This window comes from Culex pipiens, chromosome 2 (assembly GCF_016801865.2).
Source record: "Culex pipiens pallens isolate TS chromosome 2, TS_CPP_V2, whole genome shotgun sequence".
Classification (NCBI taxonomy): Eukaryota; Metazoa; Arthropoda; class Insecta; order Diptera; family Culicidae; genus Culex; species Culex pipiens.
Genome location: NC_068938.1, coordinates 121021291 through 121049251, shown reverse-complemented (window position 1 = coordinate 121049251; position 27961 = coordinate 121021291). Strand labels below are relative to the sequence as shown.

Below are 27961 nucleotides of genomic sequence, written 5' to 3'. Positions count from 1 at the left end.
AAGAAATACAATCAAATTATTCATCTGTTAATATCGTTCATACAGAAAAAAATTGATGAATCTATACAAAGTACAATCTCGATTTCTTTTTTCTTTTTTTTCCTCGCCGTGTGTTTGTGTGTGTTGAACAACCGTCATATTAGCATCAGCCCGGTCTCACTGTGTCAGCGCTCTTGCTGTGTTGTGAGATGGATTTAAGTACATGGACCGAGTCTGCGGAACGTCGTGGCAACAGCGCATTATATACCTTCGTGGCGTGCATCAGGGTGGCTCTGAAATTCCACCCAATGGACAGTGGGCAAATTTGTACTTTTTAGATGCCTTTAACAAGATTATTCTTACTTAAAGGAAAATAAACCGGCAACATCAAACGCTGTTTCAAAATACGGATTGCAAGCAAATTCCGTAGTTTCATGGAACCTTCGCAACCGCGGCAATTAGCAGTGCGGTTATCACCGCATTTCACACACTTCACGCTCTCCATCTACCTTTCAACGGACTTGTTTTGCGTGTAGCAACCGGTTTTTTATTCGCTTCTTCTTATGAAATGGATTAATAGATTAATGAAAATTAAATTTTACATTTTCTTCTGGACAGTGCCATTGATATATACCGAAGATTTAATGTGAATATTGCATTGCATGAGGAAATGTTAAATGGGGACACTTCTACGCAAAAATCTATCAAATCCTGTGTTCATGAAGAAATCTAACATTTATTTGTTTGTTTATACGTATCACATTGCTAGTACTTTAAATTTACAATATCTTCCAGCCGTTCTCGGGCTCGTTGATATGACGAAAGTAGCTCTTCAATGGTTATAACGTTCGCTCGGAACTTGCCGTGCTTTTTCGCGTTGGGACCACCCGCCAGTTGGATGATTTGTGGCCGATGTTGCTGCACAACTTGGCATTTGATGTCCAGCTCACCGGACCGCTCCGTGCTGCTTCCGTAACGGTTGAGAAGACTGTTTTCCTTCTGTAATTTTGAATGATTTTTTTATGGATTCGCTTTTTCATATTCATTGCCTTACCGAGCCAAAGAATTCCTCCAGATTGATTTCTCTCCTACCACCAACAAGAAATGCTTCCAGTTTGTCGTAAAAGTTGTTATTATTGGCGATTTTGAGGCATGTTAGCGTTGTTTCAACAACTTGTGACATCAGTTTAATGTCAAGACAAGCGTTTCTAAAATAATATCCTTGTTAAAAATAAATTTACGGAAACTGATTTTGTTTAAATACCCAAGCAAACGTTCCCGTTTCCAACTATCAATTGAAATAACTTCAAAATATACTCTGACATTTTCTGAAAATTGACAAGACTATCAATATATTCGTAATTTACGATTGTTAGTCTCACCATCAATATCATGATTTTCCGGAATTTCAAAGCAAATTTCGTGACAATGTGCGTACTGCCAGGTTCCTTTGGTTTGCTTGCTGCTGTGCGTCGACCCGTCGATGAATCCGTCAGTTATTTTCGCTTCGATCGGTAGATCAATCTTAAACCGAACGTGGGTATAATCGTAGGAAAATCCAACCCCAGATTTGATCTCCAAAAGAACTAAAAACTGCTGCTGATGATTGTTGGGATACGAAAAGTGATCCTTGGACAGTTCCTCCCGAAGAGTTAAGCGCATAAGCTAAAATAAAAAAAACGATAACGTTAAACTTCAGACTAGCTGAAACTTTGAAATGTCCCCTACTTTATTGATCAGATTGTCCTGAATTTGAACAGTTTCTTTGGATCCGGTGAATTGCCCTTTTCGACTAAGATTTTTTATGCCAAAGTGATACATCTGACGACTGTCCCCTTGAATTTCTTTGTAGTAAGGATTAATTTTCATACAGTTAAAATCCGGATAAATGAGCAGCAACTTTTCCGTTGGGTCCCATCTCAAAGAAAACAGTAATACTTCCGAATCCAGGTCAGCCATAATGTACATGCTTTCGAAAGCGTTTTCATCCTGATCGATCCTTTGCCTGGTTGCCTGTTTGGCCATATCGAAGATTTCCTCATCCGGTGAGTAGTTATCGGCGGTTGTGTACGTGAAAATTTTATCATTTTTTCTCTGCTCAGAGAGTCCCGTTGATTTAATAATATGGTGATAGTTCTTCTGCAGATCCGTGATACAGTTATTTTTCACACCATAATAGTCAATCTCGTACTGGCTAAACACCTTTTCCTGCCAGCTTATGTTCAACTGCACTTCCTCATTTTCGGTTTGTTCTTCAAGGATGTTGGGCTCAAGTGTTTGATCAAATCGTGGTATTTCGATAAGGGAATGGATTTTTTTGAGTGAAATTCTGTAAAATTAATAGTTACGGTATAAATAAACACATGTATCAAAATGGGTTTATTAAGCCTTTCAAAATGGAAATGGAGTGAATAAAATGGTCAAGAATGATTTAAACGAAAAGTATTTATCAAATATTTGTGGATTTAACGATGAATTAAAAGGCATTTTTTTTGATAGGTAAACAATATGTTCTGTAACGTAATAAATTGCATAGTTGTTGCAACAGAAAGTTCTCATAAAACCGGAGCTGTTTGTTAGATCGTGGTAATTTTTTTGATATAATTCGCTAGCAGCAAACTGTCGAAAATCTACCATTTAATTCACCACATTGATCAAACAAAAAATCGTGGTAAAAAAGTATTTACTGCGATCAAGTTTTGACAGTTCGACGCCAACGACTTATTTCAAGAAAATCTACCACGATCTAACGGAATCAGTTCGGCTTGGATGGAAGTGCCTCTTTGCTCTATTTTTTTTATTTAAATGATAGGGGAAAACTCAGCATATTTCTATTATCGGCTATCAGCACTTTGATCATGAATTACAGCTTTCATAAAGTGCTGTTGACTGTCCCAATGCAACAAATAGCTCAAATAAAAGTAAGCAAGCAACTCTCCATTGTTGATGTACTTAAAAATGTTGATTTTGTAGCGGAAAACTGCAAAAGTGATGTGGTCAAACGGCTTAGAGTGATTCAATAATGGTTATATTTCCCCTATAGGTAACCTTCTTTCAACTAGAAAATGATCATTTTGAGCATTTCTGATATTATTTAGACGAATTCAGAATCCTTGCATAGCAAATTTGTATTTTTTTGCAAATATTTCAACCACGTGGTAGCTGCCTGACGTATGGCGTCGCAGTGTTCATCAAGCTTTCATAGCATGCTAAGGAAAATTTGATGCTTTTTGATGGAAAACCGTTGATTTCGGAGACATCGGATTGTTTGCCGATGCGCCATGTCTAGGGACAACGAATCCATATGCTCTCTTCGAGAAAAGTGTTCTCCAGACCATTCGCCATAGGCTTGACCATACCAGAAGTTGGCGCGTGATTTTCTCAGACCTGTAGGAGCGTTTGAACAAAAAGTTCCAATTTCCCATAGTAATTCTCATGTAAAATTTAACCCTGATGCGCGCAGCCAGTTTACAACCAAATGAGCTGATATTTGGCATGAAAGTCCCTATGGGCATGCCCTACAAGGGGAACCATACTAAAACTTGATCCGAGAACTTTTTGAAAAACGTACCCACCCTACTGTTTATATTATTTAAAAAACCTTATTTTAAAATTATTTTATTTCAGAAGCCTGTGCTGCCTAGAAAAGCATAGTTGTTCTACCTGTATTTATTTATATATTATGCACTGCGGAGCAGTGCGTGGCCGAATGGTTACGCTGTCCGCTTTGTAAGCGGATGATCCTGGGTTCGATTCCCATCTGCTCCAACCTTCCATCGGATGAGGAAGTAAAACGTCGGTCCCGGCCTTGGTTGTTGTTAGGCCGTTAAGTTATTCCAGGTGTAGGAGTCGTCTCCATGCCATAAGTACAAACAACACACCAAACCAAGCCTACTCCGGTGGAATCGCTGGCGGCGGTTGGACTCGCAATCCAAAGGTCGTCAGTTCAAACACTGGGGTGGAAGGTTCCTTGGAGTAAAAGAGGTTTGGGTGCTCTCCCCATTCAAGCCTTCGGACTCCTAGGTTCGAGCAGAAACTTGCAATAGAGACCACAAAAGACCCGGGGGTCGTTAATGTGGATGGTTTGATTTTTTTTTTTGCAATAAACTAGTTTTTTACAATCATTTTTCCGAGGAAAAATTAATTTTTTGTTTTTGAAAAAGAGCAATATTTTAAGTTTTTGACAAAAATCCAGCCTCATCCAGAATAAATGTAAAGACATGTTTGGCTAATGTGCAACCGATAGTTCCACAAAACCGGAAGAAATCTATTTTTTGCGGGCATCCAACACATAGCCTTGTGTGTGGGACAAACTTGCCATGCGTTTTTCTCAGCTTTCTGTTTTTGCGTATGGTACATTTATGCGAACATGGACAGAATAGCACATAGAGAGTTACATTTTATCACCTTTTAATTGTTTTGGGACTTATTTATGGTGGCTTTATTATTAATTCCACTTTTTACCTAAACTTCCAGTTTGCAACAGCCCCATTCGATCTGTAAACTCCCGTTTTAAAACTTTTTTGAGTGGAAAACATGATATTTCTTCACTTTACTGACATTTTCCAAACATCAACTTCCTATTCCACCACCATTTGTTTCCGCACCCGGCAACCATGGCAACCCGTCCGTTTCGCAATGAAAGCTTTCACAAACCATTGAAACATTTCCAGAAAGGCACAGAGCGGTGGCGGCGGCTCACAAGTTGCCTCACAAATACCGTTATAAATTGTTTACATTGTTGAATCGGGCAAAGCGGAATGTGTACACTTTTTACACACTACTACGAGCGGATGGCTCTTATTTTGCTTTGCGGCCAGGATTCATGAATGAGAGCGCATAGAGCGCACGGCACTCGAGTGAGTAGTTTTGCTGGGATTGGGTGGGATTTCTGTTGAGTGAGGATAATTTGGAATTATCATTCCTGAATTGTTAATGAAAGGATTTAGAGAGTTGCATGAAAAAATAATGTTATTCATGTAATTTAATGTTTTGAAGATGGGAGTATCGTAATAAAGACGACTTTGTGGATGGCTTTCTTTCACATTTGAATCCCCGTTTGGAACAACGTTTGTTTTTGGTGACGTTCCGTTTATCCGTGTGTACACATACAAATCGCGTTTGTCGTGAATGTGAATTGATCAAAGAGATACACAACAGCGAAAAAAATAATTGGAACTGGCTGCCTGTAGACGGGTGTGATACTGATAATGAGTCACTAATCATTTGAGCCTAGCCGGGGACGGTCGATTCTTGGATCTGTCCGTGATTTTTTGTTTCTTTCTGATCTGTGTGCGATATTGCCTTTTAACATTACTGTAAAGTGTGAAAAGTGGGTCAGAGCTGCCGAGTGATGGCATAAAGAGAAAGTTTAAAAATCTGCAGAATAGTGCCTTTTTAGTGTGTAATTTAAACAGAACGAGCCATCTAAGCGATAAGCGACTAATATCTTATCGATACGTAACTTCCAAGAAGTTGAGAGCATTGCCTCGCCATGGCGGCATACTTGAACAACCAGCAACAGGTTCAGCTTCCTCCCCACGAAATCATTCCCCTCCAGCGAATGACCACCCGGGAGGAACTCGACGAACGGCAACGCATCAGGGACATTTTCGATAAGGTATTTCAAACGCGTCATCCAATCCATCATCAACCAATAAATAACCGTTCTATTCCAGTATGACCGGGATCACACCGGCAACTTATCGGTTCAAGAGCTCAAGCGGATGATCAACAGCCGACGATGCCCGGATCTGCCCAAAGGGTTCGCGAAAAAGCTGATGAAGGCTGCAGACCATAACAACGATGGATATCTTGACTTTGAAGAATTTTATCAAATGTCCCGCGAGCACAACTATCTCTTCCGGGATATGTGCGTTCGGTACTGTCGACTTGTGGTGCCCAGCCGGAATCCGGTCGCAGCCGATGAACCAGGTATGTGCCAACTTCCCAGAATGTAGAAATCTAGAACGTGCTAACTAAATTTCTCCCATCAAATGCAACCAAAGGCTCGGCTTCGATGTTCCAGCGACAGTTTTCCACTGGAACTGTAATTTCCGAACGAGGTTGGTAGATTTAGAAACGTCTCGTGCTCCCACCAAACTTCATTATCTAACTGCTGTACACATTTTTGCTTGCCGAATCATTTTCTGAACCTTTCTTTTGAACACTGACCTTTACGCGTTATATCACGAATATGGCTTATCAATTAACTTGGGGCTTGATAAGAAACGGTACCATTTTCTTGTCTAGAACACGATTTGGTTCGTCGCGAAATGTGCGAATGCTTTGAATAGCGCAATCTTAGCGATGGTATTTCATTTGAGACAGTATTATCAGTTTAGACATTGGGAAGCGTGAATCACACGGCGACTCTGAACAAGTGACATCATCTTGTAATAGAGGTTGCAACAAGTTGGCACCTGGTGAACAATTTTATGGTGGTTTTATGATTGCCGCTGGAATTTACTCGTTATGAATTCAGAGCATTGTGCATTTATTTTCAATACAATTAAAGCAAAAGTTTTCAAATAGATACAGATTGCTTAAAAGATAAAAACCTCATTGCAGAGGAAATTTATAATCAATGTCACTAGTTTCTTAGATAGATATGAACCGAAAAAATCTTTGTTACAGATATGATTCAATTATAAAATTTATTGGCTATCAATCAAAGCTTGAGAAAATAGAGAGTTTAATTGTTATTGAAATCTTGTAATATAAAAAACGTTTTCCCCAAATAAAGTACCACTTAAAAATTATTTAATTTTTTGGGAATTTTAGATGGCAGTGCCGTAAAATGATTTTTTCGCAAACATTTTTATATTTGTTTTTCAAAAAATAGGTAAATTTTTTGAAACTTTAATTTTAGATTTATTTTTTTCAGCCAAGGGACAAAATCTTCAAAAAAAATATTTGCAACGGCCGAAGTCGCATTTTTAAAATGGTTTTTTTTAGGATTTCGGATAATCAAGTTTGGTTTTGATAAAAACCAGTAAATTTTTGGGAATTTTAGATGGCAGTGCCGCAAAATGATTTTTTCGCAAACATTTTTATATTTGTTTTTCAAAAAATAGGTAAATTTTTTTAAACTTTAATTTTAGATTTATTTTTTTCAGCCAAGGGACAAAATCTTCAAAAAAAAATATTTGCAACGGCCGAAGTCACATTTTTAAAATGGCTTTTTTTTCGAGGATTTCGGAAAATCAAGTTTGGTTTTGATAAAAACCAGTCGGCCCTAGTAGTATTAACAGCTCCACCAAATTTGAGCTTGATCAGAGAAAGTCCATTTCAAGTGGTGTGCCAGTTGGCGCGAAATGACTCATTAATATATTTTCCCTAACTTTTAAAGATTTCTTTCAGAATAAGCTACAATAATTAGTAGCGTCCATCCCGGGAATTCCCGGGACAAAAATCCCGGGATTTTCCAAAACCGCGAATTCCCGAATCCCGGGATTTTTCATAATTTGTCCCGGGAATTTCCAAAATTGAAAAAAAATATCATATTTTGTTCTAGAAATTCAGATTATGTTGTGGAAATAGCAGAATACTAAGTAATCGATAAGAAGCAATAACATAGAAGAACCGTTGAATACTAAGTAGGGTAGGGTAGTCATCAATGAGACACTTTTGGTTTTCAACTTTCAAAGATTTTTCTCATTTTTTCATCAGCATGTTTAAATGAGCTTTTTGTTGCATTTTCTTTCTTTTAGTTTGTTCTAACATTGACCAAAATATGAGATCGATCTGACGTCTACAGTCAGAGTTATTCAACTGTCTCATTGTAGACGCACTTGGCAGGAACAATGAGACAGCTGGGGAACAATGAGACACTCTACAAAAATCAATACTTTTCTAGTAAAACATCATGCTTTTATATTGTTCCATTGCAGGTGACTTGCTTTGAATATTTTCAAGCAATTTTGTCAACATGAAACTTCAATTTACAAAAGTTATACTAAAAAGTATTAAAATCCATATATTTTATCAAATAACTATATATTTTTGGTTAAATGAAGTTCAAACTCAATAAATATGCCAAAAATCACTTCCAATTCATGTTTTGAAAAATGTCTACAAATTTTGAAAAGTTTAATGAAGAAAAATCAAAGTATCTCATTGTTACCCATGGGTAGAAGAGAGTGGGGAACAATGAGACAGCCCTGGATTCTGGGTATATTCTAAATTTTGGTCAAACCCAATAAAAGGACATTGTAGCCCAACTCATGCCCTGTAAAATTACGAAAGAAATTTGGAGAAATAACGTCATGATTCGAAATCCGGACACTTAGTAACATATCATTTTTGTTATAGCTGGCAAAAACACATGTAATAAGTTGGAAATGTAGAAACATCATCAGGATGTAGTATAAACAGTCAGTTTCAAGAAAATGCATGCAAAATATATCTTTTCTAACAATTTTTCATCATAATTTTAAAATTAAAATGACTTGTTGTGCTTCGAATCCCGGACATGATGAAAGCTGATTCGAAATCCGGACACTTTTGCTTCGAATTCCGGACACTCGATTTTACTTATGAATCGCACAAATTTGGACTGAAATGTTAGTGAATGGCATTCTTTAGGTCTCAAATAAGCTGTTAACATCAAAACAATCGATAGTTTATATAAAAATTTGCTAGAATTTAAGGAAATCGAAACCATTAATTTCTACTTTGCCTTCCCGGTGCTTCGAACGCCTATGAAATATTTCAAGTGAAATGTTTCGCATTTTTGGTAAACTTATAATTTTATTTTATTAAATTGTTTTGGCATTAACTACAGCATTCAAACAAGCTTTAAATGAAAGTTGATGTTGGAATTCATCAAATAACACAGTTTTGACATTCATAATGCGAACTTATATCCAAATAACTGATAGAACAAGATGAAGTGTCCGGGTTTCGAAGCGTCCGGGAATTCGAATCATGACGTTATTTGTTTTTGTGTTAATGGCAGCCTATGAGCGAAAATGTAATTTTTAGTCATAATTTACTTTTACACCCCAGAATCAAACATGTATGAATAACTTTACAAGGGAGCATCCATAACCAAAGCCACAATTAGGGCAGACGTGTATCTAGTAGACACACCTTTCCCCCAAATATGAGCTTGATTGATTGAAACTACGTCTTGTGAGAGCCATTTTATCTTTGTTCCCCGTTTCTCATTGATGACTACTCTACCCTAATCGATAAAATAAATTTAAATTTGTATTCGGCAAATATCAGCATTTATTTTCTTATAATTTTAGTTACCAGGTCCACAAAATGCCTAGCGCTTTAGTTTTATTCTCTTTTATTTTTTAAATGGGTCATTCTCCGCCAACTCACACAGCAGTGGCCCCGACCCCTCTTCGATTTTCGTGTAATTTTGGTCATTGATCACGAATCCGAAGTCCATTTTTCGATATCTCGTGTTGGTGGAGCGGTACAACCCCTTTCATTTTTCTGGTTTTTTCTAAGACACGTTTTTCAGTGATTTGTAGCTCGCAACCGTGACGAGATAAAAATTTTGTGTCAAGGGGACTTTTGTGTAAAATTAGACGCCTGATTTGATGGCGTACTCAAAATTCCGAAAAAACATATTTTTCATCAAAAAAAGTTTAAAAATAGTTTTAAAATCGCTTCCATTTCCCGTTACTCAACTGTCAAAAATCGCGAGACATGTCATTTTATGGGAAATTTAATGTATGTTTCGAATCTGAAATAACCTAGAAGGGTCATATTTTCCTTTAAAACAAAAATTTTCATTTTAAAATTACGTGTTTTTTCTAACTTTGCAGGGTTACATTTTAGAGTGTAACAATGTTCTACAAAGTTGTAGAGCAGACAAAAACAAAAATTTTGATATATAGACATAAGGGGTTTGCATGTATTCTTCACGAGTTATCAGAATTTTCCAAAAAAGTTTTTTGAAAAAGTTATGATTTTGACCATTTTTGACCAGTTTTTCGAATTTTTAACCCCTACCGCCCCACCGTTACGAGATATCGAAAGATATCGACCAAAATTACCCCTTAGAACAAAGTTTCACGAAAATCGAAGAGGGGTCGGGCAACTTTTTCCGATTTCGTGTGAGTTGGTGGAGAAATACCGATTTTAAATTTGAAAAAAAATCTCATGTTAAAATATTTTCAATCAAACACCGGCATCTGGGGCAAATAAGGACAAATGCTACTTAAGCAAAAAAAAAAAAACATTTGGGATGACTTCGGTTAAAACAGGAACAGAACAAAACAATTAGTACACCGATTTCTAAATGTATTGCTCTAAAATCTCCTGTACCTATTAATACTTTAGACCTAATTTTCCTCCGGTTGGCGGTAGTAACTTGAAGTTAATTTGTTAAATATGTTTTATATAAAACAATGAATTCAAAACTATTCAAAAATTTAACATTGACTGGTATAATTTTATTTGTTGTCGTTTTTTGTTTTTTAAAACATATAAAAGAAACTTTCAAAGCTGTTTTACTCATGTCATATAAAAAAATCATGAGGAAATATTTTCATAAAGACTTATGTAATTTTAACCGCAAATAAAAAAAAAGTTATTGAAATTGGAATTGAAAATTGTACTTGATTTAAAATCCAAACACCACAAAGAACAAAATTGATTTTTATCATTTTTTTATTTCTTATAGGCTATTTAAAAACTATCGTCCTTGTTTAGATCAAAGTGTAGATTATCACCATTTAATATTATTAAGCTTATTCTATGATTTTAAACTTGAAAACATAACAAATATAATGAAAACATAGATTTAATTACTGATATAAAAATTTCCCGGGATCCCGGGATATTTTTCCCGTTTCCCGGGGAATTCAAAACCCGGGAAAATTGGACGCCCTAATATTTTTATAATTAATTACACAGTAAAAATTGGTTTTATTACATCTGAGAATTAGAACGTATTTTATGTACGACAATTTTTGTATTTTCCAGCAAAAAGTTTATTTTTTCCATTTTCTATCTGATGACAATGAGGTAATTATGGTAATATCACATCGTACAAGATACACTCATTCATTCCTTCTAAAATTTCACACCTTCAAAATTTACATTTTTTTTTCTATATATTTTAACATAATTTTGTTATGCTTTGGACTCATTATCATTGGAAAATAATCCATCAAACATATAAGTTACACTCAGTTGCATTGACAGACATTCAAATAATGTAATCCAAATTATCTTCTTTCAGATGGCGAGTACGAACGTAGCATGACATTTTGGCCTCCCCCATTGACCATGATAGTGTTCTCGATAGTGGAGATTATTTTCTTCGTGATCGATATCATCGAAACTAACAAGTAAGTATTTTAATAGAAATTTCGTGTGGTTTAAGTTCAAAAGTGGTTTATCCCAGAATGTTTGTATTTAAATAGTTCTCATTCTATAGTTTAGTTCAAACAAAAAAAAATTAATAGATTTTTCGTTTGCTTTAACATGTTTAGTCGTTATGGAAGCATTGACTGATGATTTCTTCATAATTTGCAGCCAACAAGGAACCAGCACCTCCGGACCGATGGCGACTCTCTTCATCTATAGCCCACAGCTCCGAGAGCAAGCTTGGCGATTTGTGACTTACATGTTTGTCCACATTGGGTAAATATTTAACGAATTCCTATTTTAACGTAAATTTAATATGTTTACTTAAACCTTTCTAGTTTCATGCACATAGTAATGAATTTACTGGTGCAGATCTTTCTCGGAGTTGCCCTCGAGCTCGTCCACTGTTGGTGGCGCGTGGCCTTAGTCTATCTGGCGGGAGTGCTTGCCGGGTCTATGGGAACGTCCATCTTCTCGCCGAGAGTATTTCTGGCCGGTGCTTCCGGTGGAGTTTACGCCCTCATAACTGCCCACATAGCCACAATTATTATGGTGAGTATTTCAAATGTTTTGTTATTCTCCAAAATAAGAAATCAAATCATTCCAGAACTGGGGCCAAATGGAGTACGCCATCGTGCAGCTGTTTGTGTTCCTCGTGTTTTGCGTAACGGATCTGAGCGTTTCGATCTACAACAGCATTTACGATCCGTTCGATAAGGTCGGCTACATTGCGCATGCCAGCGGAGCGTTGGCCGGGTTTTTGGTTGGCATCGGAGTGCTTCGGAACCTGAAGGTTAACCGTTGGGAGAGATACCTGTGGTGGTGTGCGGTGACAATCTACTTTATGCTCATGGGCGCAGGCGTGCTGTACCACATCTTCAATCCCGATCACTTTTATCCCGTTTTTGCTTAAGAGCGTTAGATATGATCTACAAATTGCTGGCACAATAGATAGGGCTAGGAGCGTACAAAAGTTTATGCAAAGGTATACACTACTGTAACAGTTCAAGTGCCTTTATGTCCATAATTTTAAGCTTGAACATTACTTTTATCACTGTAAGACACATACTTCAAGTATTGAGCGTTGCTACTTTTTATAAAAATCTACATAGAATAAACTTCAATAATTGTGACTGAGAGAAAACATATTTATAATCTGAAAACAAAACGCTGTCTATCGCAAAACTTATAAATTATGAAGACCAAAAGTGAAGAGGTGTTTCATTATTTTCTAAGGAATCAGTTAAGTATAGATTTCAAAAGCATTTCAATAAACATTATAAACAAAATACTTAGTTTACTTACCAATTATGACGTCCCAATCTGCTATCGTTATGGTGTTCCTTTGATTTTTTATCAATCAGAAACACAACCTCGACCACAACCAATGAAAATTACATGTTTCATACGTGTACATACCTACTATCTTTTTGACCAGAGTTTTACTTTTTGAAGATATTCTAAAATTTTCTAGTGAGTTATTCCAGCACTCGCGAAGGAAATTAAAAACTGTTGGCATCTCGGTTGGCATAAATTTCCCATATGCATTTTAATCACTTTTGAGTTTTGATGCAGTTTGGAAAAAAAAACAAAAATACCAAATACTTGTTCAGAAATCTGAAGAACCAGTTCTGTAGTTTTTTTTTAGTTTTTGCTTTTTGGGTGTTTTTTAATACCCCTGACTCAAGGCGTTTAAAAAAAACGCAAAATAGGATATCCAGAGATTTTTTTTTAAAAAAAGGTCATATAACCGTTTGGAAGTCGCGTGTTTTGGCGTTCTTACAAGTGTCATTACAAAGTGTGTACAAAATACAAGTACGTGACTGCCGGTGGTATACACACATGAAAGAGAATAGCTCATAGGTCCTTAAAAAATCTCTGAATATGTACTAGGTTAGAGGTGAAAATTGCGATTTATTTTGCTTTAAAATGCGTTTTCACCTCAGGGTGGCTGTCTTACTTTTTTGGATTCATCCGTGCGATTTGGTTACTGTTTGTATCCGACACAATCATTATCACGCCAGAATGTAGGATAGGAGAACATCATTTAATTCCAGCGTGCCTCTAATGTTGGCACGTCAGAACTTTGATATTCAATTAAAGCTAGTTAAAAGCGTTTTCAACTGAAATCGAGTGATAAATAGCTCAATATGAAGTGATCAAGCAAGTTTCTATCAAAAGTTTTGCAAATTCTTTAACATCAATCCCTTCCCTACTAACCCCGAGTAGGCCGCGGGTAATCGGCTCCCCTCCCACTAACATTTACACACAAGATCCTCTGTAATTATTAAGCCAAATGTAATTACAAAAGCCGACTCGGTCCTAACCAGGTCCCAGTACCGAAAAGGACCTAATAAAAATAATTTTATGAAAAAAAAAAAAAGTTTTGCAAAATTAGTTGTTTAAATAGTGAAAATTAGCAAATTGGATCGAGTTAGGAGCGAATGCCTAACCTGCCAATCATACGAGAATTTCCCCTAGCCGATTCACAGAAAAATGTCCGCACTCTGCTAAGAAATCAAGGATTGGCTTCAGACATGTTTCTCTATTATGGCGGTATCTTAGGGAACCGCGATAAACCAACGGAATTTTTCAATTTTGTTAATTCAGATGCACCTTCTAGTAGAAAAATCCGGCGTTCACCGAACGAAAACACTCGCACCAACAAAGATTCCATTCAAGTTTAGTGCGAACAAAAACTGTAACGGTTTCGCGATTGTTTTCTTTTCGTTTTGAATCATTCACATATTACTCAACGTGGAACGTGGATGAGATCGAGATTGTGCTGAAAAATTTTATGTCAGCGATTTTTATTAACCCGTTCTTAAAAGAAAACAACGTTGTGATCCTTTGAAAACTCTTTCGGCTAAATATTTGGCTAGACTTTCTTTTAAATAGTGTATACACAGTATACTAAACGACTAAACGAACTAAAAACCCTGATGGTTGAAGGTTCAACAATAGATTTCTGGATCACCCAAAAAGCAAAAACTGAAAATTTGGTTTATTGAACCTTTTGGATCTAAAGTAATCATCACAACGTCCTTCCTTAACCTGATACAAAGTGTTATCGAGAAATTAAAAGTGAGAGTGTGTGCAACATGGAGATAAACTTTCTGTGAAGTTGCTGTGAAGATTACCATAGCATTTTGAAAAGTTTAACTCCATGTTGCACGCACACACTCTCACTTTTAATTTCTCGATACTAACAGGCTATCGTTTCCAATAAATTACAAACTACAAATTACAAATTTTCAAAAAAATAAACTCCAGGTTTGTACAGACATTTGCTCTACGCAAGAAGGTCTGCAAAGCATCGACATTGCTGTAGTAGTTGGAGGAGTTTTTCACTTGCTTTGAGCAGAACTGTCATCAATTCGATGTTTGTTTATGTTTATGTGAAAAAGTTGGAAGTTGGATGTGAAATTGATTAATTTGGTGAACTTTTCAAAAATAGTGATCATTCTCGTAGCTAGATTTAGAGCAATTAACTAGACCTTTCAGCCAACATGCCTGGGGACGACATGCATGAGCCGGAAACCCCGGCAACGCAGCGGCTGACAAACGATGACTTCCGGAAGCTGCTGATGACACCACGAGCCCCCGGCGGATCTCACGCTGCGGGGTCGGTTCGCGATGCGATGGCCAAAGCGTCAGCATCGAGCACGTCCAGCTCGGTGATGAAGCCACCCTCTTCGGAGCGGCACGAAGCCCGCCGAAAGAAGAAAAACTTTTACGCCCAATTGAAGAAGCAGGAGGACAATAAGCTGCAGGAACTGGCCGAAAAGTACCGCGACCGTGCTCGGGAGCGACGAGACGGTGCCAATCCCGACTACACGAATCTGGATCCGTCCAGCTCGACCAGTGGCTACCGAGCTGTGGCGCCGGACGTCAAATCCGGACTGGACGCGGCCGAACGGCGCCGCCAGCAGATTCAAGAGTCCAAGTTTTTGGGAGGTGACATGGAGCACACCCATTTGGTCAAGGGTCTCGATTATGCGCTGCTGCAGAAGGTTCGCTGCGAAATCGTCGCCAAAGAGCACGAGCAGGAAGATGAGATGGAAAAGCTGGTCGACATGCCGGCGCCGGAAGCTCCGCCGGTTCCGCAAGCGACTGCGTCCAAGCAGCCGGCCGTCAGCGAGAAGGAACCGGTCAAGGATGAAATCGAGTTCCGCACCGCGATGGGAAAGAACATCTTTCGCACGTTGGAGATGCAGAGGTTTGTAAAGATGTCTTTTTATTTCGCACATAGTTTGACAAGAAACTTTGTCCTAATGATCTGAGATGTCAATACAAAAGTTGAAGACATCTGATTTTCTAGAGCAACCTAAACTTAAAAAATCCGTATATTAACTTGAAAAACTTGTAAACTAAAAATTCTTCTTGACTGGGAAAATTAGGCTTACAAAAAAACACTTTTTTAATTTCATTAAGGGAGTAGAAGAGCTGATAATTCCGTATCAACACAGCAGTCAATTGGTATGGCTTTAAGTTACACGGATATAGGAACGATCCAATTACATTTGTTCGGAAACTCCCCACAAATTTAATCGATTTCGAAAACTTATCAGCGCAACAAAACATAGTTGATTCATGGGCATCACAATTTCCTTGGGCATGAGTAAGGATCTTGTCGCCGCTAGCGGGTTGGCTCAATTATAAAATTAAATATTGATAATATTACCCAATTATCCGGCCAACACTTGCGATCGGATCTCTACATTGTGTCTAGGTGTAAATTCCTAGCTAGGAGTGATCAGTGTTAGAGATGGTCCCAGGGCTTAAGTAGGAGTTCATTGAAGCAAATAGTCTCCCCTCCCTTTTAAATTGAAAAAATGAACTCTGAAAACAAGCGCTTACTCACAATAAACAGATGCCTCTTCTAGGCCTGGTAGGGCTGCAGAAAACATAGATTTATAAGTATATTATAAGCTGTGTATTATTTTGATATGTCAAAATTTCCATAGAGTCTCGGTCAATCAATAATGTAATGACATCGGACAAAATTCGTTAATCTGTTGAACTAACGGTTGACGGATTATGGTTGTATCTACCATTGTTGCGAATCGAGGGTCTACTGGAGCCTTGACGATCAAATGGTGCCTAACATTTCAAAAGGGCGCATGGGTTTTGTGAACAAGAGTGTGTCTCCTTCACTTAAATGACAGTTTACATAAGGTATTATAGAGATACACTCTTGTTTGCAAAGCTTGTGTGCAAACTTATGAACTGTTCATTTATGTTTATTGGTTTTTGGAAGCGGCAAGGCTGGTTTAAAAAGGTCCTTTACCTTATTTGGCGTTGTAATAAAACATTTAAGGATTTGAGATTAAATTTACATTCAGGCAATTTAGTTTAGGTTGTTGATTAAAGTTAGTTAGGTTTCCGTAGATGAATAATTGGATTTAAATTATGAGTTGATTTGGTCGAAGTGTCTGTTTCTATTTGTAATGTACGACAGGACTACTGAGAGACGCGACAGGTCGGCAGTTAGTTTTCATCTTTTGCTCTCTAGTATTTTTTTTTTTATTTCCTTTAAATTTGGAATACATCATAGGTTTCTTTAGTATAGATCTCCGATAAGTTACATTTTTTATTTAATTAACTAATAATTTAATTTATTCCGGGCCTATTTACTTTGAATCACAATTTAAGATTTTCTTTATTCAGTGTTAAACTTAGATTACCGTAACTGCTCATGTCATCCAAGTTCTTACTACTCACACCAACACTAATTTTCTTTCACCTTCCCCCTCCCGATCCCCTATATCTTCCGGTGTTGTTCATTTTGTATGCAATGCTAGTTCGGCCACTACCCTTTTTTCCACAAGAAACCGAACTTGGACTGACTTGAGGCCGCGCCTCCACCTTGCTCCGTAAAACGAAACGAAAACGAAGATACTGCTGTCCTTTTTCTTCTGTTCTTTTCGAACCAGTTCCAGATCAAGATCGAGAAATAAAACCAGAACAACCAAAGAAAGCAGCTTACACCAGAAGGAAGGAAGACGAACACTAAAAGGACGATGAGAAACTACAGCGTCTGCGTGATGTTCCGGATGCGGCTGTAAGCGATTGAAACTTCAACCTGGGGATCGCCAAGGCATGTAGGCCATCAAGCAATTGCAGCTCCCGCAAAAAGTGCCTTTTCCCAGTGATCGGTAAGATGGGTATTACCCAAGGTATTACCCATCATCAGGTATGTGACTTTAGTTGTCTTTATTATTTATAGTCGGCTCACTGGTTGTCAATGTCTCTATGTATTCCTCCTTCTGTAGAAGATTTATTTAGTTCTTCAAATTTCATTTTTCGATGCTTTCTTTTTTCACTTTCTCTTTATCCCAATATTTCTCTATTTTGACGGTCTATCTGATTTTATTTAAACTTTCTTTTTGTTAATATGATCTCAATGACGATCACACCTTGCTTAGATTTTCTAATCGAATCGGCTTTTGGATTCTTATTTTATCTGTCTCGATGGTCCCTTTAGTTATTGACAACCAGAGATTCGACTCTTTATATTTTTCCTAACTTTACAGGTTATATATACAGTAATTTCCATTAAAAAGTTTTTCTGGCATTTTCCCTTATAATTAATTTTGCGTTTATTGCTTTGTTGGAAGTTGTCAATCAGTAAAAGTCCGTTAGCGTATGGAAAATGTACTCCGTTTGCACGTGCTACTTGATCCTGGTTTTGGGAGTTTTAACAGTTTTACTTTAAACAGTTAGAACCTTCAAAACTAGTTTTGGGTTGCTCTTGCAGACGGGGTTTTTATGACACTGTGGGGAGCGGCGATAGAGAACGAAATATCAAATTAGAATATTTACAACAATACACACTCTCACATACACAATCTCATTATAACCTACCCAATCATGTCCTCTTTCCCCGCTCCCCATGGGGTGTAAGTGGCACTTCACAGGCTAACACATTCATTACCTTTCCTTGACACAACCGGACTTGGACTGACTTGATCCTAGCTGTCCCACCTCGCTCCGCAAAAAAAAAAATCTTTAATTTTCCAGTAAATTTATTTGATTTCCATTAAATTAGTAATATATCCTAGGTTCCTTTTGTATAAATCTCAATTTAGTTTTTGATTGAATCATAATTTCAGATTTCCTTTATTCAGTGTTAAACTTAGATTACCGTAACTGCTCATGTCATCCAAGTTCTTACTACTCACACCTACACTAATTTTCTTTCACCTTCCCCCTCCCGATCCCCTATATCTTCCGGTGGTGTTCATTTGGTATGCAATACTAGTTCGGCCACTACCCTTTTTTCCACAAGAAACCGGACTTGGACTGACTTGAGGCCGCGTCCCCCACCTTGCTCCGTAAAACGAAAACGAAAACGAACAAAACATAGTTGATTCATGGGCATCACAATTTATTCATGGTTAAAAAATAATGTTTGCACTAGCAAATGCATTCATCTGTCGAGTCTTAAACCTGGGTCACCTGCTGGATCCATGCTCGGTAGGTCATGACACGGGTGAAACCGGTCGGGCTCTGCGAGTCGCAGCTGTGCGTGATCAGCGAGGCCACTCCAGTGAGGGTCGGAATGCCGCGGATGTTGGTCACGAAGCCAGCTCCGATATCTCCGTTGCACACGTTCGACCGGTCGATGCTATCCTCGGCGCAGAAGTGGTTCGGGATGGTGATCTGGAAAAACTGCTGACAGCGGGTGTTGATCGTAACTCGCTGGAAGGCACGGTGGGCGAAATCGGCACGAGTGGTCGCTGGAAAGATTACGGAAGCATTCGTTGAATGGCAAGGTTGAACGGTGGTCTAAACAACCACTTACAAGCTCCGGTGGTGAATCCGAATCCAACAACGTTGCCTTGCTCGTTCTCCAGGGGCAGCGTGACCGGGTAGTTGGCAGCGGGTAGCGCAATCGGAGACACGGTCGAGGTGAAGACGATGGACGCCGGCAGGGTGATGATGCCGATGTCGTTGGCGCGGGTTGCGGCCGCAAAGTTGGGATGAGCGATGGCCTGGTTGGAGCTGATCGTCGTCAGCTGTGTGAAAATGTTGCTTCCCAGTCCAACGTCCCACCGGACAAATCTGGAAGAATCTCGAATTAATCCCGATCTTAAAGCCGACCGTTCCGCTAAATTACTAACCCTTGAATGTTCTGGGCAGAGGTGACAACATGACGGTCGGAGATCAGCGAACCACCGCCAAAGAATCCGGCGTTGGCGTTGTTCAGGTACAGCACATAGGCGTTGTACGGCTGGTGCGGCGCGCTGTGTCCGTTGATGATCCGGCTGGAGCGATCGGGCACGGCCTGAGCGCCCAAAATGCACAAAACTGCGAGCAATGCAAATCCCTTCATTGTCTTCTCGGTTGCTGGATTACTACTGATGTCCGATGATTGTGCGGAGTTCACTTTTATAGCTCGGCCTTCGTCACTTTTGGCCGAATTCCCGAGTCGTTATCAGGAAAAGCTGAGACAAACGTTGTTTTGCGATAAACGGCCACCGAAAAAATCACGCAATCAAGATTACGGGACATATTGCTTTACATCGAACTCTCGGTGTCGGTACATACGGAATGTCGTCTGCCGAACATACACAACTACGCGTTTGTGGAACTGCTAAATTTGCAAATACATCGATTTGCGATTGCCCATTTTTTATGAATCAAGCTGCAGGAAATCCTTCGTATTTTCTCGAACGCGCAGTATTGTTTTGGGGGTGGCACAACAAAGATGGATTACACTGTTCAACACCGGGATGGATTCCTGGAACCATTATTGGTGGCAAAACAAACTGTTATTCTATTTTTGGGACATTAACGTTGTCATCAATATCGTCTCAATTTGATGGTTAACACCGCCGATGCAGTTTTGCAGTCTATGTTCAGTCGTCGATTCAGCAGGAACAACGTCGAACCAGCAGGTTTGAAACGGGTCAGAAATTAACTTCCGTTACCCGAGCTGCTGGTAATAACTCGAAAATAACATTTTCTGATATTATTTCATTACTCACAACAAGACGAGAAGATCATAACTTGTCGAAACCAAGGTCAACAACATGTTATTGATATATCCAGATTAGCTGTTGGGTCATTTTCCGCAAACTTTGTGCTAAGGTGTAATGTTGGTCCCTGATAATGAATCCGGGGTCCGTGAGTAATTTGAGTTCATTCATTTCTGACGTCACGATTTTCTCGTGACGTCAGAAATGAACTTAAATTACTCAAAGTTCATTTTGTGAGTAACTTTAACATTTTAGGCTAGGAATTTTGACATGTATGATTTTCATAAAGTATTCGCCTCCTTTTCTCTCGCCTCACAGAAAACTGGGGACAATGTACTGCCCATAATAGGCAAGAAAACCGTGACGTAGCAAATGAATTCGAAGAACTCAGTATTCATTTTGTGAGTGCCATTTGAGTGGTTTGACAGGTGTCAAATCGGGACTTAGCATTTTTTTTTGAATTTGAATTTGCTTCCGATTGCGCGAAACGTCATAACCCGAGTTTTTTCCCGTATTATTTCCCGTGTGCTTGTCCGTGCTTCTGGCAGTCTTCGTGTACGTGCACCTGACCACGTAGGTGCCTGTTCCTGGTCGTTCCTGTAGCCGTGCTCTAGGCCGTGTCCTTGTCCGGACTCCTGACCGTGTTAATGTCCGTGCTTCTGGCCGTTTTCGTGTCCCTGGCCATGTAGGTGCCTGTTCCTGGCCATTCCCGTGACCGTGTCCTTGTCGTGCTCTTGACCGTGTTGGTGTCCATGCAAAACGGAACAACCGGATCAAAATTTAATTTTAAATGCAAAGTCCCGGAACTGACACCTGTCAAAATAGTTCATTTGGTTTGTTTACCTTTGAGGTTAAGTTCCGAGCTTTTCTCCTTTATTGAAAATTCGGCTATTATGCCAAATCAAGTATTCCGAGAAAAACACGTTTTAGTGTTTGTCACAAAATCTCTGTCAAGGCAATTTCCCATAAGAGTGGCATATTTGCCGTTTGGTTTTTCGCATCGGCAGCCAAGTCTAAACACTATTTCAGTGAAATTCAAGTTCCAGAAGATGCGTTGGAACATCCTCTACCACCTGGTGCTAATATCTCGTTTTTGCCAAAAGTGGATATTAGCCGTTTTTCCAATGGTGGGCAGTGTAGCTGTCAAACTAGGCCAAAATGTTTAAGTCACTCACAAAATGAACTTTGAGTGATTTGAGTTCATTTCTGACGTCATGATTTTTGCCTTCCTCACCTTACTGAGGAAAGGCTATAAAATCACTCGAAAAATGAACTTATTAGTTTGACCTCGTAGACCCACCTTCACGTATACATATCGACTCAGAATCATGTTCTGAGCAAATGTCTGTGTGGATGTGTGTAGGTGGGCGGACAAAAAAATTGTCACTCGATTATCTCCTGACTTGATGAACGGATTTTGACTGTTTTAGTCTCATTCGATCCGTCTTGGGGTCCCATAGGTCTCTATTTAAAATCTATTTAAAAAATAATTTATGAGGAAGGCACCAATCACCTTAAGGATTAAGTAGCGAAAATTCTGAAGTCAGAAATGAACTCAAATCACTCATAGTTCATTTTGTGAGTGACTTTAACATTTTTGCCTAGTTTGACAGCTACTTTGTCCCCAGTTTTCTGTGAGAGAGAAAAGGAAGCGAATACTTTACGAAAATCATACCTGTCAAAATTCCTAGCCTCAAAATTTTGTCGCGTGTTGTTTTTCTCCTCTATTGTACTTTTGAAAAACTTGTCTAAAATGCTTAGGACCAAAATATTGTAAGAAAACACCGCGACAGAAGAAATAGCAACAGATTAAACGACTTAACACTAGGAAAGATTTCAGGAGAAAACAATACACAGTAAAATAACAACTAGTTTTTGAATTTAAACTAAAAATCTAAAAGCTTTTGCTTTAATGAAAGTTGATAGGCACACTATAAATGGTTAGGCGCTTATACTTACATCAAACCCTACGTAATGTACCACCCCCGGCCGAGTTAAAATGCGTAACCGGAAAAGAAGGTGTGCATTAGGGTGTAATATGGTTGTATGGAAAAAAATAAAGTTGTCCAAATTTAGCGAGCACAGCAATTTTTCAGTTCCTTTTGGGGTCCTAAACAACTCCCCAAAGTTTGGGAACGATTGGTTTAGTCCTCACTTTGCGCAAAGCGATTCAATTTTCCATATAAATTTGTATGGGAAAAACCATTTTTTTGGATTTCGATATTTATAAAATCCACGTTTCACGCTGTACTAAAACCGGATTCATATTCGGATGCTCTGGAAGGTGCTCTACAACTTTCCCGAAGAGAGTATGGTGCTAACTTGCTCCTAAAAAAAGATACAGCGTGTTCAAAACTCGTCTAAAACGTGTTTTTTGCTCTAAAATCACGTTTTAGACGAGTTTTGAGGACGCTGTATCTTCTTTCAGGGACATGTTAGCACCATACTCTTTTCGGGAAAGTTGTAGAGTACCTTTCAGAGCATCCGAATATGAATCCGGATTTAGTACAGCTTGAAACGTGGATTTTATAAATATCAAAATTCAAAAAAATGGGTTTTCCCATACAAATTTATATGGAAAATTGAATCGCTTTGCGCAAAGTGAGGACTAAACCAATCATGCCCAAACTTTGGGGAGTTGTTTAGGACCCCAAAAGGAACTGGAAAAGTCCTGTGCTGGAAAACCGATTTTGATATTACACCCTAGTGTGCATGCCTGGCACGAACACTCAAAGCGTGTTCTAGCGTATTGTTCGTACTGACTCAGAGCAAGGGTGAGATGTAGGTGTAAGGGCAGTGCGTGTTCGTCGGGAACCTAGTGCATAAGATCGGTCAAGGCCCGTTCTTACACTGAAAATTGCGAATTGCGAATAGAGGAGAAAAGCAATTCGCGACAAAATTTTGAGGCTAGGAATTTTGACAGGTATGATTTTCATAAAGTATTCGCCTCCTTTTCTCTCCCACAGAAAACTGGGGACAATGTAGCTGTCAAACTAGGCCAACAGTCATGCAATAGAGGAGAAAAGCCACTCGCGACATTTGATTTGTTTACCTTTGAGGTTAAGTTCCGAGCTTTTCTCCTTTATAGAGGGGAAAATCGTGAAGTCAGAATAGAGGAGAAAAGCAACTCGCGACAAAATTTTGATGCTAGGAATTTTGACAGGTATGATTTTCATAAAGTATTCGCCTCCTTTTCTCTCCCACAGAAAACCTGGGAACGAGGTAGCTGTCAAACTAGGCCAAAATGTTAAAGTCACTCACAAAATGAACTTTGAGTGATTTGAGTTCATTTCTGACGTCACGATTTTCTCCTCTATTGAACTCAAATCACTCAAAGTTCATTTTGTGAGTGACTTTAACATTTGACCTAGTTTGAAAATTTGGAATTCGATAAGAACAGTTCTAGAGTTTTGACGTAGACTTACGTCTTTGTCGAAGGTACTGGGGTGTCATTCCAAAAAACCCGGGCCGAAGGCCCTGGAATATTGCGTCATCCGTCAATCGCTTATATCTTCCTTCCCTCAAATCGAATCGGCACGATTTTGGTTCTATTCGATTCGAAAATTATTCAGCAATTTGCTATAAAACTTTCATTGTTGGCAAAATAGTTTTACTATTGAAACAATTGAATGTTTTAAAATGTTTTCAAAAAGCAGAGATTTTGCAAGCAAAATGAGCGCTTCCCACTCACGGACGGGAATGTCAAGTACCTATTTTGAGGGGAAAATCATCCGAGCAACGCGACCGAGTGTCGGTCGCGAAAAAGGAGGGGAAGTAGCAGACCGAAATCATATATAAGAACGCGCGCTCAGCCCATTCTATCATTCACGTCTCAGACGTCGGACCGGCAGCAGCAGCAGGAAAGCTCAGCCCAGAGCAGCAGCAGCAGGAGAGTGACCAGAGCAGCAGCAGCAGGAGAGAGAGGGACCAGAACTGCAAAAGAAGTGCGCATCGCCTTCTCGTCGTCACCGTCAGCCAGTTGCCTCTCGATGGCCGGACCGTTTGGATCGTCCCACCCGGGACGAGGCAGCAACAAGATGGGGCGCGCGCTTGCTCCTTCTCGCCGAAAAGACGGATTGCACAGCTTTCTGAGGCTGCCCTCCCCCTCATTCTGCTACCAAACATTCACTCGGTTCGCGAAAAAATCGTTTTTCGTTCTTCTCTTTCCTTCCTCCATTCGATGTTGTCTAGTCAAAGATTTATCAACACATTCAAAGTATGTTTACATGGTAGCTGCGGTTTTGTTCGCATTAGATTTGCCATCTCTTTCTAGTAAAAGTCAATTCGAATCGTATATAAATTCTGTTTCAACAACCGGTACGTACACGATCCGACTGAATTTACCGATCGCATTCACGATCTTATTCCGTTAATGTATATCAAGTGTCTAGCTAATTCATCAAAATTAAGAAATGGTTCACATATCAAAACTTTACGTAGTCTACGCCATTCCGGTTATGTCTGTGACATAACTACTTTGACTTTTTTTTGAAAATGCCTATAAGTTTTTGTCTTATATATGTTTAAAAGACCTTTTACATAAATCTCTAGAGTTGAAAATCAACTTGACAATCAACCAAATTTAAACGGTTAGGTAAATATTTGCTAAGAAACTTTTCAAACATAAATGTGGACAGGCCTATAAGACAAGAAAACCGTGACGTAGCAAATGAACTCAAAGAACTCAGTATTCATTTTGTGAGTGCCATTTGAGTGGTTTGACAGGTGTCAAATCGGAACTTAGCAGTTTTTTGAATTTAAATTTGCTTCCGATTGCGCGAAACGTCATAACCCGAGTTTTTTTTCAGTATTAGTGCCCGTGTGCTTGTCCATGCTTCTGGCCGAGTTCGTGTACGTGCACCTGACCACGTAGGTGTTCCTGGTCGTTCCCGTGACCGTGCTCTAGGCTGTTTCCTTGTCCGAACTGCTGACCGTGTTCGTGTCCGTGCTTCTGACAGTTTTCGTGTCCCTGGCTGTGTAGGTGCCTGTTCCTGGACATTCCCGTGGCCGTGTCCTTGTCGTGCTCCTAACCGTGTTTGTGTCCATGCGAAACGGAACAACCGGAACAAAATTATAATTTTAAATGCTAAGTCCCGGAACTGACACCTGTCAAAAAAGTTCATTCGGTTGTTTACCTTTGAGGTTAAGTTCTGAGCTTTTCTCCTTTATTGCTTGAAGTTTACCACATACATGATTCGTTGAGAGACGAAACGTGTAACTGTTTAAAACTGTTTTAGTTTATGCTTCCCCGTAAATTGAGAATGTGCAGAAAATGTGTTGGATGGTGTAATTTACGGGATTCACCGTCGTATTTGCTAATGTGAACTACAACTTTGAGTTACATGGTTTTCCATGTTTACGAAAATTGAACGAACCCACTTACTTTTTAACAGTATGTGTGTATTACCTAACACAACGATTGATTGATGATTATACTATCTTTGCGCCCGTGCACACCCCATGTTACGGTACCTGTTTGCTAGCTGGATCCCGATAAGAGTCGGCTTCCCGTCATAAATGTAATCCTAATCTCTGGGACAGCTGGTGCTGTGATTGGATTGTGGGAGGGGGTTTGCGATTGGTTTTGGTTGTGCAAGATAATCAATCATTTAATCGGATCCTGCTGCCGCTTTTTAGGGGGTGAGCTCAGCACTATTAGCGTGCGTTCTGGCGTCACACCTCGACTTTGGAATTTCCCTCGTGACTAAGGTGTGACTCCTTCGCAGGTCCCGCCATGTGGAGCGCAACGAAATGTTCGCCCCCGGCCGGATGGCGTACCACATCGAGCTGGAGGATGAGAACGCCGAAACGGACATCCCGACGACGGTGATCCGGTCCAAGGCGGAGGTCCCGCTGGTCGCTGGGGATACCCAGACGCTCACGACCAACGACATCGTCATTAACAAGCTGGCGCAGATTCTGTCCTATCTGCGGCAAGGAGGCCGCGGCAAGAAGAACAAGCGCAGGGTAGGGTTGTGCTGATTGATGGCTTTTTCTTCAGATGATATGATCTCTTTTGTATCTTTAGGACAAGGACAAGCCGTTGTTCAAACTTCCGGAGGATAAAAACATGGACGATTCCATCTACGGAGACATTGGCGAGTACAAACCGACTCGTCGTTATGATCAGGGTGCTTCTTCGTCTAAGGCGGACGACGGCCAGAACAAGCACAGATACTTTGATAAGCCGAGCGAGCAAGAGGAACGCGAAGCAATTGGTGCCATTCAGAGTAAGTTACGGAAGTTTTTGGTTATGAAACAAGAGAATGAAAGAGAGAGTGAGTTATCATCTTTATTGATCTTTTTTTTTTGTTACACAGTTCCAGCGCCGCCAAAGTTATCAGCGCAACTGATAACGAAGCTCACGGCAGAGCCGGAAGGATACGCCGAATGTTATCCAGGTTTGCAGGAAATGAACGATGCTATCGACGACTCGGACGATGAGGTAGATTACACCAAGATGGATCTAGGCAACAAGAAGGGCCCAATTGGACGGTGGGATTTCGACACACAGGAGGAGTATTCGGGTAAGATTGACTCGTAAGAATGTTTAAACATCAATTCAATGCACTTTCTTTCCCGAATAGATTACATGAGCAGCAAGGAAGCACTTCCGAAGGCGGCCTTCCAGTACGGCGTGAAAATGCAGGATGGGCGCAAGACGCGCAAGCACAAGACCGAAAAGAACGAAAAGGCCGAGCTCGACCGGGAGTGGCAGCAGATTCAGAACATTATTCACAAACGTAAGGCCAAGGAGGGGGCGGGCGGCTCGAGTGAGGTTGACTTTAAAAAAGCCAAACAGTAAGGTTTGGCGTTGACTTTGTTCGAATTGCTATAATACAAATTATAACCGCAACTTATGATGTGTTTCAACGTTTAACATGAATAATCCAAAAAAGTATAATCTGAAATCAAATTTGCTGTTTTTTCTGGTTGAATGACATTTCTCATGAGAATCTAGAAATCGGTGGTTTATGTTTATGCGGTGAAGCAGCAATCTACAACCGATGAGAACGTGGCATGATACAAACAAGCGCTGAAACAGCAGAAACTGTGTTCAAGTTAAAGTAGTGCTAGCTGGAAGATCGAGATCGCGCCGAAATGGAGCAGATGTTCCAGCAGAACAGTACGCAAAAGTTGGATGCCATCTATACGGACCAACACGGAATGAAGGACGAGTTTTCAGACCAAGTTGGAGTTGGTGGAATGTTTCGCACTGAAGCCGTGTTGTTCCTGGGCGACATGGTCACAGCAGTTTAACTTGATGAAATCCAGCACGATAACTTCGAATAGACTGTGCAGAGGGTAGCAATTCCACGATAGTTACACACATCACGTTTTGGGCCCTTTTTTGAACTGGGAACACAATGGCTTCTTCCATTAATACTGGAAAACTCCAGTAGCAAGCGAGGTATTGAAGAATTGTACCAGGTGTTCCGCGAGTGCATCGCAACACTTTTTGAGCACAAATGCGGAGATGCCGTCAGGACCGCAGCTTGTAGAACCTTTGAGAGTGGCACAGGCACGACGTATGTCCCATCTACAAAAACGGACGATAAGCTGAATTGCTGAAACTACCGTGGCATTACGCTCATCAATGCTGCCTCTAAAATCCTCTTTCGTTTGCAGAAACCGTACTCTGGCAGATCCTCAAGATATATCGT

At 39.6% G+C, this 27961-nt stretch overlaps 4 protein-coding genes across 5 annotated transcripts; 2 read left to right on the top strand and 2 right to left on the bottom strand.

Moving 5' to 3' along the window:
* Positions 1 to 670: 670 nt before the first annotated feature.
* LOC120421353 (tectonic-like complex member Mks1) lies at positions 671 to 4689 on the bottom strand. The gene is made up of 6 exons (XM_039584538.2): positions 4444 to 4689; positions 1708 to 2308; positions 1362 to 1644; positions 1244 to 1307; positions 1034 to 1187; positions 671 to 978 (listed from the first exon to the last, which is right to left on the bottom strand). The coding sequence occupies exons 1-6, from the start codon at positions 4515 to 4517 to the stop codon at positions 745 to 747; spliced, it is 1410 nt and encodes a 469-aa protein (XP_039440472.1). The 5' UTR covers positions 4518 to 4689; the 3' UTR covers positions 671 to 744.
* A 175-nt stretch (positions 4690 to 4864) lies between these two features.
* LOC120421354 (rhomboid-related protein 2) lies at positions 4865 to 12602 on the top strand. 2 transcript variants are annotated; one of them, XM_039584539.2, is made up of 7 exons: positions 4865 to 5599; positions 5658 to 5913; positions 5988 to 6044; positions 11186 to 11294; positions 11482 to 11589; positions 11652 to 11865; positions 11921 to 12602. In XM_039584539.2, the coding sequence occupies exons 1-7, from the start codon at positions 5474 to 5476 to the stop codon at positions 12224 to 12226; spliced, it is 1176 nt and encodes a 391-aa protein (XP_039440473.1). In that variant the 5' UTR covers positions 4865 to 5473; the 3' UTR covers positions 12227 to 12602. The 2 variants fall into 2 exon arrangements, with proteins under 2 accessions (XP_039440473.1, XP_039440474.1); XM_039584540.2 differs by lacking the exon at positions 5988 to 6044.
* A 2093-nt stretch (positions 12603 to 14695) lies between these two features.
* On the top strand, positions 14696 to 27213 carry LOC120421368 (protein Red). The gene is made up of 5 exons (XM_039584559.2): positions 14696 to 15532; positions 26024 to 26264; positions 26326 to 26527; positions 26618 to 26824; positions 26885 to 27213. Exons 1-5 carry the CDS (start codon positions 14823 to 14825, stop codon positions 27100 to 27102), a joined length of 1578 nt encoding a protein of 525 aa, XP_039440493.1. The 5' UTR covers positions 14696 to 14822; the 3' UTR covers positions 27103 to 27213.
* LOC120421369 (collagenase-like) lies at positions 18687 to 19692 on the bottom strand. Its single transcript, XM_039584561.2, has 3 exons — positions 19440 to 19692; positions 19121 to 19380; positions 18687 to 19055 (listed from the first exon to the last, which is right to left on the bottom strand). Exons 1-3 carry the CDS (start codon positions 19649 to 19651, stop codon positions 18760 to 18762), a joined length of 768 nt encoding a protein of 255 aa, XP_039440495.1. The 5' UTR covers positions 19652 to 19692; the 3' UTR covers positions 18687 to 18759.
* Positions 27214 to 27961: the final 748 nt, after the last annotated feature.